Source organism: Aquila chrysaetos, chromosome 1 (assembly GCF_900496995.4).
Source record: "Aquila chrysaetos chrysaetos chromosome 1, bAquChr1.4, whole genome shotgun sequence".
NCBI classification, from domain to species: domain Eukaryota; kingdom Metazoa; phylum Chordata; class Aves; order Accipitriformes; family Accipitridae; genus Aquila; species Aquila chrysaetos.
This window is the reverse complement of record NC_044004.1, coordinates 28,038,759-28,052,447: the sequence shown is the minus strand read 5'-3', so window position 1 is coordinate 28,052,447 and position 13,689 is coordinate 28,038,759. Positions and strand designations below refer to the sequence as shown.

Genomic DNA, 13,689 nt, shown 5'->3' with positions numbered 1-13,689 from the left:
CCTTCTTCCAAGGTGACTTCCCAGCTGTCAAAAGCAATCACTTCCTTCCCCAGAAATATGCTTCCCAATGACCAGGTAGTCTCAGCCAACTATTTTGGAAGCATTATTACCCATCAGTATAAAAATGTATTTGATACACTGCTCTGTTAGGAATACATCTGGTCCACTACATAATTTATTACGTCTCCTCAATAGTAGGTTCCTCTGGCCAGTGTCTGTTCTGATCTATGTCCTGAGCCCATTATCATCACTGAACTAACAGGTAACACTAAGCATAACCATGAGAAAACTAAACTGGGAAGCTTTCAAGAAGACCAAAGGTATTTTGTCTCTACCTCTTTCTAAATAGAAGACTTTAAAGGCACTGACCCATTGATCATCACACCGTTAAAATGTAGTGTCATGTGTTCGTAGGTAGAATGTTCTCAACCACAGATATTATAAATATGAATTTGACACTATCAACAAATTTTCTTTTAATGCAGTAAAAATGCATGGATGGCAGCCAGCCTTTCTACTTCATCTGAAACCAGCCTCTATGATTAGCTATGTAGTAGAAATCTAATTATATGTTACAACATAATGCCTAAAGGATGAATAAACCAGTTGAGACCATATTCCTTCTACACGTGCAGAGTTTGGCCACACTCATTCCTCGTTTAACATTACTGAAAAAGGTGTGCTTTTTCTCCCAGAGATAAACATGATCCCATTAGGCCAAATGATGTCCTCTGATTTACAGGCAATGCAGTCTCTCTGGGCTAAATAATTAGAATATGCTCCTTTATCACATCGTGCCTTAGCACAATTCTCTTTTTCTATCATACACCTTAGAAATAAGATATATTTCACTTTGGAAAGGTGAAGTTGCTCTTGTGTGTGCCAGCAAAACCTGTCATCAGCTTGGCAGATAGGCATTAAACCAAGAAAAAGCATGTAAGTATTCATGTAGGTCACAGTCTGAAAAATTAATCCACAAAATTATACTGAGGGATTTTTCTGCTTCCTTCTCCAATTGAGTTACAAAAGGTATTTACAGTAATTTGTTGCACAACACTAAAACACATGGGAACTAAAGTTAGTTTTAGGTTAATGTAGGCAACCGCACAATTTTAAACAGCCTCTGGACTACTCTGAATTATGTTACTCTTGAAGAGCTGCATACCATATCCTTGCAAAAATAGATGGGAGCAGTGAAGAATTGTCCCATAGATTCTTCTGCTTAGAGTTGCCACAGTTGTTGCTACCATACCTTTTGTTACCCCAGTGGTGCAAACATCCCACAATAGAACTGAGGAACTTACTTGATAATTTTACATTATAAAAAGCTCTGAGATGATAAAAGTAGGCCACTTACACCTACTGTGAAGAAGATAGATCTTATATTAGCTAAGGTAGTGGTTTCAACTTTTTTCGATTAACATCCCCTGCAAGGGGGTATGACCTACTGTGTAGTAAACTTCAACCTCATAGCATTAATTCTGCTTACTTTAGTTGCCTTTTGGTGACCCCAAGAGCTGACAGAGCACAGGCTGCCAACCACAAGTCTAAGATGGATTTGCAACTTACACAAAGAATAAATAAATAAAGTATAAAAAAGTCAGTTTGAAGATTTGAATATTTATGGGTTTTAGAAATACGGTTCTTCAATTCCCAATTTCCAGCAGATGGTAAAATGAGCAACACCTGTAATGTTTCACGATTTATAATATGAAGTGCACTTCATAAAACTGAAACCAATGTTAAGACAATGTTTATTAGTCAAATCCAGAACTAGTTGGCCATGTTCTTAATTCTGTGTTAATACTTCATTAGTACTTTATGTATAGGTATTTACATTACATTTATTACCTGCTTGAAGCACTAAGTATCTTTAGTATGTTCAATAATTGTATTGAAATCTCTTTGTATTCGCTAGTACCTCAACCCACTGGATTTTAATTATTAGTTCCTGAAACATGTTGATTTGATGTTTAATAGGACACACCTCTGTTTCACCTGTTTTTTCTTTTAATCCGGGGTTTATGCTTGACATCCTGAATACTTACTTCTCCATATTTGTGGGTTTTGTCATTCTCAGCAGTATTTGTTCTAAAAGTACTTTGAAACTTATTATGTAGAAAATAGCAGCCATGTTTTATCTCTAGACATATACTACCAGTTTCATTTCTTCCACTTGATTCTCTCAAATCTATGACTAGGTTAAGAAAACCTCCTATTACTCCTACAGCTCTCTTGACCTTTCCAGATGCCTTTTCATTTCCTCAGTCATTTCACACTCGAGCTGTTGTTTCTGCAGAAGGCGAAATATAGCATATTCCTGTAACTAGTTTGTTCTCTGAGACCAATTCAAATTCAACCCTGACAGCCAAATTCAACGACACTGCAGCCTTAGGAATGACCAGGTCACCACTGTTCTTTGCTCAAGGAACAAGCAAATGGATGCCCGTACAAACACCTGCCATAGGAAAGCATGCAGAAGGAAAGCCTTTGACTCCCCTCTGCCTTTTCTCATAGCATGGAGTGGACCAGCTGGAAGGAAAACCCAAACATCTCCTCTCCACGTTGAATTTGCTGGCTGATTTAAGCTGGTATGACAACATTTTTTACCATTCTCCAAGTTCTCTGCCCCAAAGTAAAAGGAGATGAAATAGTCTCATTCCTAAGGGCTGTTGCTCATAAGGAAGGCACAGGATTCCCATTTCACAGACTTCCCATTCCACATTTCTGCTGGCTTCATCTAATCTGTATCTTTTATTGTTAATAGCCCAGTTAATGTAATCTTCGAGCCAGATTTAAGTTATGCCCGTAATATCCTACTTTTCTTCATATGACTATCTCTCTCATTCTCCTACGTACTTTGTTAGACTTCTTTCCATTTTTACATAGGCATTTTAACAGCCTTTTGTTATTGAGCTTACATTACTGTATATTAATGTCTATAAATTCCCCATCAATATCTTATATAGCACATTTCCACCACAAAAAAACCCCAAACATTTTCCTGTTAGCATTTACTCTATCTTTTTGTTTTCATCTTCTCTATGTACATATCTGTTAGAGAGGCCACGTTCAGGAAAGATCGGGTTTGCTTGATTAGGTTCAGCTGAGTATAAGATACTACCTTATTGATCATAAGATGTTCTTCTAACAGCAGAATACAAAAAAAACCCCTGAGTTACTGATGCACTTAGATAATTTCTGGAAGTCTTTCCTCCCCCATTCAATATATTAAATCAGAAAGGGTCAGCAGGAATTGAAGGAGTAATTCACAGTAGACAGGGCAGCTGGGTGACTTTTAATATCTTAAATATATATATATAATACAATTACCTATTTTGATATAAAACCTTGTAACAGTGAAGTAGTTATGTACAGGGCATTAACAGCATTTTACATCCCATACTTTAACATAAAGAATATATATATATTTATATAGATGCCTGTTAATATGTTTGTTCCTTACAAAAAAACCCAAGTCTGTCAATCACAACATAGAACAGTTATAAACTATCAACATGACAGTAAGTGAAAAAAAGTGGTACAGCATTTCAACTGAAATAAGCTTTTTTGCAGTGTTATGTGTTCATTTGTCTGTTTTTGTCTATTTATTTTCCCTAACAGCTGTGAAAATCCTGATTTTTTTTTTTTTTTGTCTTCTCAGACGTGGGAGGCAGCCATCTCTAAATCCTTTTGGGCAGCTACCACTACATATCTTACTTTATTCTTTTTCCTTTATGGCTTTTATTAATACTGTTTTGATAGTGACAACAATTTGGTTGGCTGCAAAATCAAATGCACATTGTTATTAGTACTACTACTGACTTTTGCATTCACATGTGTTAATTTACTGTGCTATTCTATGGAGCCTTGTCACTTTCATAATTTTTCTTTTAAAGCTATCTTTAATTTATCATTATAATACCTTTGCAGCTTTCTTTTGTAAATGCAGTCCCCTGCATGACAAAGAAATTCTATCTTTATATTCCTATTTGGTTCTTCAGTGGAACATCAGGAAGAAAGTATCAAGTACACAAAGAAAGAAGAAAAAAATATATGGAAGTTACAAATAAATATTCATATTTTACTATGCTGTTTTGTCTCTTGCAGAATTAAATGAGTAGACAGTAAGCTCTAAAGCATTATGAATTATTATTTTATGCTCTGTATAAATATTGTTTCATACTAAAGAAATGTCAGTATAACTGACACAGAAGGAAAGACTTAGTATAATTTCTGATCCTGCATCGCATGTGAATACTTTCACATTGATCAGTGCCCTCATCATAGCCAATGGGGCTCTTCAAAGATTGCAACAGTGTTTATATGTCCAGTGCCAAAATGGTATTGAAGCACTTACCTCCTGTTTAGGCACTTCACTGATATTAATTTCAATGAATCAGGGTAGGTTATTGTATCGTCTGTTATAGAACTGGCCTTAAGTGTTTTGCAGAATCGGAGCCATGCCCGACATTTCCTCTTCCTTTTTCACTTCACCAACGGAAATGTCGACGTACAATATGGCAAGTTAGGGTATTACCAGAAACATGACATTTCTTGGTTTTGTGCATTTAAAAACTCAAGCATAATCTTATACTGAAAAAGTATTGTGTCTTATATTTTCTTTGATCTTTTCTGCCTTAATGAAGAAGGAAAAGATCGTTATGATGGTCCATTCCAATATTAGATAACCTACAGCAAACAGGAAAAATCTATACTGAGTTTAGTGGAGCCATAATTTGTACTACTGTAGGGAGTTCCTGAAATAAACAGTGCTGCATTAATTTCTATGTGCTAGACTGTAGATATATACCCACTCAGACATTAAGTGCCTACTTATCAGAACTCCTGAACACCACAAACACACGCTGAAGCCAAAGGGTACTGTGATTATGTAGGCTCTATCAAAATACAGGAAAATCAAAATCTTTATTGACAGAACAGTTACAGTCAGACTATAGCTGCTCCAACACAAGTGTGTACCACTACACCTATGTCCTATCAGTACCTGAGGTTTCTGGATTTGATTCAACTGAGGTTCATAAAGAAGTGGCAGCGAGACAATATGAGAGTGCCTGTTCCGATGACAGCAAAAAGGCACATAATTACATAAAATCTGTTGCTATAGCAAATGACCATAATACATGCTTGAATATTCAGGAGCCAGGTGTTAATGAAATATAACCTAACTTCACTATAATGAAACAATATGGTACCAGATATATATGTTTTTTCCACCGAGCTGTTCATTTTAGTAGGCTCTGGGAAATTGCTGCTTGAGAATAAGAAAGAAATGAGCAGCTGAGCGGAACATCAATACGCAGTACTTCTATGGAGATCACTTCACATTGATCAACATTTAAAAGATGTTTTTTAAAAAGATAAATGAATGAAGGAGGAAAAAATAGTACATTCAAATGTAAATACGGCCTACACTGAGAAAAGTGAGAAAAATGTCATTGTCATACTCGGGATATACTTGCATAACTGTTCAGGCTATTAGGCCTAATTAACAGCGATATAACAGATTCTTGCTATGGGGGTGTTTATATGCAGAATATGCTAAATGTAGAGTTTGATACATGGAAGTTAGAATTTAGTTAGATTTAGGTTAGTGTAAATTCACATAGAAGACACATTTCTGCTCTGGAAAGGAACAATGAGCCTAGGTACTTTGGGAATGCTAATTCTGAGTGCTAATCTTAATGATGAAAAAGAAATTGTGCATCCTTCATGGAACAAATCCAATAACATAAAATATCAAATTTTTCTCATGTACGTTTGGATAAAAGAATATAATTGAAATATTTTTAATGACACTAGCCTGGCTTATAATTCCTGGGGTTGTTCTTTCTTTTGTTTTTGCTTTGGTATTGTAGCATAGTGTAGGGAATACTCCAAACAGCTACAGTATGAAAGAACAGGCTTTATTTTGACTTTCATAAATTACTCTGGACCCAAAGAACTCATCAGGTAAAGCTAATGCAGCTGTTGCCGTGAATAATTCAGACAAATCACTTCAGCCACAGTATGGTGGAGCTGACTTCACAGTGGTAACCTCTGTAAATACTGTCAGAAAACGGATACATTAGCTATTAGTGACTGAAACTTCCAGTCCTTGGGAAGCAAAACTTGCTAAATTCTTTCTTGATTAACCTGACTGACAGAACTTCTCACCAAACCTTTTCTTCCTGAGATTGCATCATTGAAACCTTAATAACTTCTTGCTATGTTTCAAATGCAACTTAAATTGGAGCAATGAATTACTACGGACTGTAAAGAAGAAAGTTACCACATTCTCAGAATCAAGCGTGCAGACTAATTTCTTCTGATTTCAGTCCCAGCAGTACAACTAAATAATCTATAATACTAATCTAAATGTATGCAATGTTGTTTAGGTCCTGAATGTACAAATTCCCACAGCACTAACTTTACATGTATGAGTGCTTACCTTTAATTCTGAGAATTAATTACATAAATAAAAACATTATTTCTAAATTCTTGTAGGACAGAGTTCCAATCATTTTAGAATAAGGCAACATTACAAATAAATACCTTTCAGGTTTAATAAAGATGAATTTAGGGACTAGAAGGAAAATGTGGTATGGAGAAGAGCTAATAAGGAACAAACATAACATATATATTGAAATGATGACTGTTAGGTGGATGGAAAAGTTGACAAGCTCAGACTCTTTAGAAAAGCCATTTCTTTGGAATGATGCTTTGCTGCCAACAGAGAATAAGATGTAAAGGAACAAGTAAGACCTAAGAATTCGCAACAGGAAAATATTAATAATGGGGAAAATGACAGAAATGACAACCAAAAGGAGGAGAGAATCATGAAAGTGGCCAAGACTTTTAGGGCTTACTGATCCAGACCACACCAGTGTTAGAAGTATGATTCTGATGGCAGTTTGTCACACTCTTGTCTACAATTTTAGTGTCATTTTTTGGGCTGATGACTTTTTGACAGACAACATAAGCATCTTAAAGCTTATTAGGTGATTTCCCTAATTGTTGCAGACCTGCTCATAGTAATCATCTGGAACTTTTTCTGCATGATGAACTACTCTTCCTGCCTGATCCTGCAGTTCAGGACAAAGGAACAATACACTTCGACTTCACTGGAAACTGCCAGAAGAATCTTTTCCTTGCTAAAAAAATCCACCTAATTTATTCACTTGCCAGGATTACAGAATTTTCATAATTGTGTCTCTAAGAACCTCCAATTAAGTGTCCAATTTCAGTGTTTGTTCCTCTCCTACACGTTATCCTCTACTTTGTTGTTCATTTTCAGTAGAGAAATAAGATGTATTTTACAATTTAATTTGAAAACTGGTTATGTATCCTTCATTTCATGATCTCCAATGACATTAAAAAATAAGACTGTAATGGCAGGAATCACCTTGGATTGTATTAGTGAACACTTTTTTTTTTAAATAATGCTGAAGGGTTTCTTTAAAATAAGTCTCTTGTGAAGGAAGTGCTCACTTCCACGTCTCTCCTTCTCAGAAACCCTAAATGTTTTATTTAACAGTTTTTACCAAGTACAATTTCACAAGAGATTACTGAAACATTTTTAAAATGTAAAAAATGTTACCTTTTGCTGGGTGTATCGGTTCAAAACCTGACTGAGCGATACGCTGAGTAAATGTATTAATTCCTGATATCCTAATTTCCATTTCAGAACTGGACAGTCTGAGCAGCAGTAAATGCGTACTTTTATCTACATGAATTTTTCATAAGGATGACCTGGTTGATCTACATGATGTGGTCTGGGTGATCTTCCTGACCATCCTTTCTGTTGTTTCCCCCTCTCTCAGCATGATCCTCTCAGGTAAGTCTAGATTTATCATGTAGCCTGGTCAAACCAGCACACTGACTGACTCCAGGGCAGGAAGGACTACAGCAAAAAGAAGTTTTTTTGCGGAGGAACATGTCCTGCCTGTGCCCCTCCAGGCTGCTTTCCAAGGAGGAGTTGTTGTTGCCTGCTGCTTGCACCAGTGTGCCTACCCAAAGGAATCTCCAAAAGAAATTCTCCCTTATATGAAGTCTTCAGCCCTATCTCAAAACATTCCCGCAGATAAGGAAATGGATCATGGCAGATTTTCACCTGCATTTTTTTTCCTCTGCTTTAAGCATTAGAAATCCTCACATATCTGAAGCTTAAGGACATTTACTTATGTACTTGCAGATTTACTTGTTCCCATTGTACTGGCCTTACACTTCACTCAAATGGCACTGCAGGACGCTGTTGCACTGCACATAATATAAGCGTGTAAGATGATGCTTCTTACCCCATAGAGCACAAATATGTTCTCTCTGCCCGTTCTGATGAAAAATTACCTATGGAGTTTATATGAGCTTTTTTCATCAACTCAAAGACATTGTGGGGCCTAGCATATACCTATTCACAGAGGAAACCACGAGCAGGCCAAATAACAGGCAGCATACAGGAGCTTAATACAGAAGTGACTGCAAGCATTTGGTATAAAGATTTTTCAAGTGTGTTAGGCAATGACTGTTGAGCCTACAAAGAGTGAAGCACTGATTCTCCCTTCTTTCCCTGATAATCCTGAGAAGAAATTTCTTCTTTCCCTGAGTAATATGTTAACATTTATTTTATGCATGACTTCCATGCGACAGCCAAACTTGGGCAATCCTATGTGGTAAATGTTCTCACTCTAACGTTTGTCAAGCTACATATCCTTAGATTACATACCCTTACAAACACAAGTCAGTAGGGAGAAGGTTTAAGATACAGTTCAGCTGCTGCTATGGGCTTCTGGAGATAAGAAAGAAATGCATTTGTCCCCTTGCTAATGGCACCACACTGGGTATAGCAATAGCTCAGTGCTGCTCATCAGTGCGATGCTGCAGTGGCACATCTATGCAGTGCTCTGGCATGAGTTGTCTTAGACATGGGCAAACAATTATTCCATATTACACAGAAGAGGGTGGACATGAAATCTGTCCCCTTAGAAATCAGCAGAAACATTTCAACTGAGTCCTCAGGAGAAACAATGTCCCCTACAGTCACTAACAAGACAATGAAAACTGTCTCCTCTCGTGTCTTAAGGATTTGAACCTAAAGAAACATAAGACAGAATGGTCAGTAAACAACGATGCCCTGCTTTCTTGTTGCTCAGCAGTTTGAATGATCTTTCTGACCTTTAAGAGCATTTCAAACAAAATAACCAAGGAAAGAAAGAGAATTTTACTTAGTTTCTTACAGTCATCCCCCTTTTCAAAACTATTAATCGGTGTCAGTAAGTGGTCAAGAAGGGGCACTGCAGAAATCTTTCCTGCACATTTGTTCTCTGTTACAAGCCCTTTCACTTCCACGTATTTCTTATGTTTGAAGCATAACATATCTCCTTTTCTAGGAGTCTTTGCTCTGTCTTTCCAACACTCCCCACCCAATGGGTGGGTGGCAGATGTGCCTGCCCTAGCATTAGCCATGCAAAAGCTAGGAGTTCTCTCCAAGCACAGATTTAGGGTTTGTCTATAGCAAATGGAGGGAGGAAGGTAGCACCGTAGACCGATTCATCCCACCTTGAAAGAGGTATCTAAGATACGTGGGATGAAGTGCTGTAGAGACGTCTACGTTACTGCTTTAAAAGTGAGAAGTCTACACGAGTAGTTTAAAGAACGTGACTAAGCTTTGGATGACTGGTCGTCTAGATCGGCGCACACTAGTGAGGAGGTAATCTGCCTGCAAACTGGCGACTTTTACCCCCAGGGCCTGAAGTGCCCCTTGTTTAAATGAAGAACAAGTTGGGCTCCTGCCTCTATGTGGCACAACTGAGGGTTGAAACCTTAACCTTTAATGGATTATAAAAACCAAAGCTAAAGTGTTCCCACGCATGAACCACCCAGCACAACAGAGTCACACTTAGATCCGGCACTGGTAGTCAAAGAAATGCAGTCAGGTTTAGGCCTCAGTTTTTACTGGCAAGAGCAATCGTACATCTCTCATCCAACACATGGGCACAAGTCTGTGCTCTAACACATTCCAGCAGCACAGCCTGAAAGTACATGCATCAGAAATCTGGATGCAGGTGAGTTGTGACTCTGGCTAAAACCAAATAAATAAAAATTAAAAAATCTACTGCTTAAATAGGGTACAAATTTAGTTGCTTCACAGCCAAGACTCCAGACAGTAACGTGTTCCAAATCAAACGCTGTGCCTGGCATCTGGATCCTAATGGCAGCTGACTTTCTTTTCTGCTCTGAATCACCCCCATTCCATTGTCAAGCTAGAAAGCACGTTAAGCTCCTCTGAAAATCAAGATCCCAGTCTGCTGTGCCCCTGCAAAGCAGCAGGACATCAAATACAGCATTTGTGTCCCGCCAGGGCCTGTTAGATTTGTACCAGGAGCGCAGCTGAACACCGGGTTCATTTGTGCCCTCAATTAAATCCCCCCCTTCCCTCATGGCAAAGGCATGATGATATAGGGAAGATGGTGAAAAACGCTGTCACATGCATCCTGCTGGATGCTACTTTTGGAAGGACGACCATCATTCTAGCGCTCTGCAAGTGCCGACCGGAGCGACAGCGTGAGGGAGGCAGAGAGATTTGGGGGAGGCTGGGAGGGTTTTTCTTTTTGGGGGGGGGGAATCCAAAGCGAACCAAAAAAGCCACCCAGCCGAGGCGAGGGGAGGAGCCGGGGTAGGGGCTTGGCTCTTCCCTGGGCCGAGCCTGGCAGCGCGGCAGCGCTTTGCCAGGTGGCAGCCGGCTCCGGCGGCCGCTCGGCCTTGAGGGCCAGCGCGGCTGCCGACCCCCGCGCCCCCCGCCGCCGGCGGGCGGAGCCTGCGGCCGGGCGAGGCGGGGCAGGGGCAGGGGCAGCGCTCCGGCCGCGCCGGGTCGGGTCGGGTCGGGCCGGGCCGGGCCGGGCCAGCCCCCAGCCCGTCCCGCCGCTGGGGCAGCGAGAGGGCGGCGCGGGGCAGGTGAGGGCCGGCGGCGCGGGGCCGTGCCGCCCGCTGCCGTGCCGGAGGGCGGCGGGAGCAGCGGCTCCGTCCAGGCGCTTCCGGGCGCGCCGGGGAAGAAAGAGGAGGAGGAGGAGGAGGAGGAGGAGGAGGAGGAGGTGGAGAAGAAGGGGAGGGGTGGGGTGGGTGGAGGGGAGGGAGGGAGGCCGCCTTTTTTAGGAGGGAGACCCTCCTTCGCGGCCGCCCGCTCGCAGCCATGGCTTTGAAGGAGGCGGGCGGCAGCATCCTGCCCATCAGCGACATGGTGTCGGGGCCGTCGGGCTCGCCGTTCCCCGAGGTGGTGGAGCTGAACGTGGGGGGCCAGGTGTACGTGACGAGGCACTCCACGCTGCTCAGCGTCCCGGACAGCACGCTGGCCACCATGTTCTCCCCTTGCCGGGCCGGCCCGGCGGCGGCCCGCCAGCTGCCCAGGGACAGCCGGGCGCGCTTCTTCATCGACCGCGACGGCTTCCTCTTCAGGTACGTGCTGGATTACCTGCGGGACAAGCAGCTGGCGCTGCCCGAGCACTTCCCCGAGAAGGAGCGGCTCCTGCGGGAGGCCGAGTACTTCCAGCTGGGCGACCTGGTGAAGCTGCTGTCGCCCAAGGTCACCAAGCAGAGCTCGCTCAACGACGAGGGCTGCCAGAGCGACCTGGAGGACAGCAACTCGCAGGGCAGCAGCGACCGGCTGCAGCGGGCGGCGCTGGACAAGCGCTCGGGCTTCCTCACCGTGGGCTACCGCGGCTCCTACACCACGGTGCGGGACAACCAGGCGGACGCCAAGTTCCGCCGCGTCGCCCGCATCATGGTGTGCGGCAGGATCGCCCTGGCCAAGGAGGTCTTCGGGGAGACCCTCAACGAGAGCCGCGACCCCGACCGCCCCCCCGAGAAGTACACCTCCCGCTTCTACCTCAAGTTCACCTACCTGGAGCAAGCCTTCGACCGGCTCTCCGAGGCGGGCTTCCACATGGTGGCTTGCAACTCCACCGGCACCGCCGCCTTCATCAACCAGTACAGGGACGACAAGATCTGGAGCAGCTACACCGAGTACATCTTCTTCAGTAAGTGCTGCCCGCGCCCCTGCCGCCCCCCCCCGTCCCCGGGAGGGGGGGCGCAAGGCGAGGCGCAGTTAAAAGTACATCTATGTGTATCCCCCGTTCTCCCCCCCTGAACCCTTGCTGTCCCAAAGCAACATGTAGCTCGAGAGAAATTGGGGCTGCGCCCTTTCCCTTCTCATTCGGCGCTGTCACCGCCACCGTTCAAATTTTGTTTTGTGCATTTGGGGGGGGGGGGACGGGGACGGACAGGGCTGCCTAATGCTCCGTCCGGAGCGCGGCGAGGGAGCAGCTCCCCCCTCTCCTTGGAGCAATCGGGGCTGCTCCCACCTTTGATGCGAGGACCTACTCCCCTCCCCGCCCCCCACCGCCTGCCCCGTGTCGGGGTCTCCCAGGGGGGCGTCGCGCCGGTGCCGGAGCAGGGGGCTGCGGCGGCGGCAGCGGCGGGGGGGTCCCAGCCCCGCTGGCCGGGCGGGGGGGTGCGGGCACGGCGCGGGCTCCGCCGCGGAGGCTTGCGGCGCTCCCTCGCAGCGAGGCGGTGCGGAGATTGCAACAGCGGAGCCCCGAGCGAGGAAGGGTTTTAATATTTTATCGCTGCGTTTCCTTCCCAAGTGAGCGCACTGCGCCTGGGCACGGCCTCCGGCAGGGAAGGGGCAGCGAGAGCGCAGCCAACATCCCGAGGAGCAAGAAACAGTCTGGCTCGAGATGGGAAAAAAAAAAAAAAGGCGGAAAAAAGAAAATAAACCACTCCGTAGCCAGTGCACGGCTCCTAAGCAACTTCGCTAGTTGGCTGTGGGTAGCCTCAAAGGTTCCAGGTCACTCGCAAATAGAAAAATCGAGTGATGACGAATGAGTTCCAATCTAGCAAAGTACATAGTGCTATGTAGGGCACTGGCTGGGCAGTGGTTTCGGGTAATGAAACTACAGCTGGATGGAGAACACCGGCCCCTGGCAGAGATTTGTCTTTGGAAGGCAGAGGCAGCCTTAAACATTACAGATGCGTTTGAGAGTCGGGTTAGCCTGTGGAAGAGAGAGGTGTTCTCCATTCACTTCTTTCTTCTCCTGCCTCTGCTGCGTGGTCTCGCGCTCCCTGAGCGCAGGGGTGATGCTTTGGTAGAGCATCTGCCTGTCTCTGTGGTGAGGTGGGAGATGCAGCCTCTAACTAACTTCACCAATAGGGCAGCTAAACAGAAGCAACCTGTTTTGCATTCAGAACTGGACCTGGGTATGGTATTTCAGAGAGGAGGGAAATGTGAAGGGTTTTCTGCTCAGAGGAGAAATTCATTAAATAGTTTACATTGCTGGATATTATACAGGTGGTGACCACCCTTTGCTGAGCAGACTTAAGTACTTCAATCTTCAAAACTATATTAAAACAGTTTTTGAAGATTCATTGCATAACCTATCGCCAGTCATGTTTCATTAGGATATGTAAAAACTGAGCTGTAGAGCTTTACATTCTTCTGGGTGGACTTTTGTCAAGTATTTTACATGATTATTAAATCTCCTTTCTGAGAAAAATGGACATACTGATTTTCTAAATAGTAGAAATTCCTTATTGTTATTATCAAGACTATGAAGTACTCTATTCTGTTTGCTCAGAACTAGATTTGTAGGTGCATAATTTTTGTGTGCGTTTGTAATGCTGTTGCTGTTTTGGGTTATT

At 43.3% G+C, this 13,689-nt stretch overlaps 1 protein-coding gene across 1 annotated transcript in view; it reads left to right on the top strand.

The window, feature by feature from the left end:
- The first annotated feature begins 11,129 nt into the window (after positions 1-11,129).
- The window catches only part of KCTD8 (potassium channel tetramerization domain containing 8), a 102,807-nt gene continuing 100,247 nt past the window's right edge, over positions 11,130-13,689 (top strand). The window contains exon 1 of the mRNA XM_030025309.2: positions 11,130-12,029. Coding sequence (XP_029881169.1) covers positions 11,186-12,029 — 844 coding nt within the window. The 5' untranslated portion in view covers positions 11,130-11,185. The remainder of the gene's footprint in view (positions 12,030-13,689) is intronic.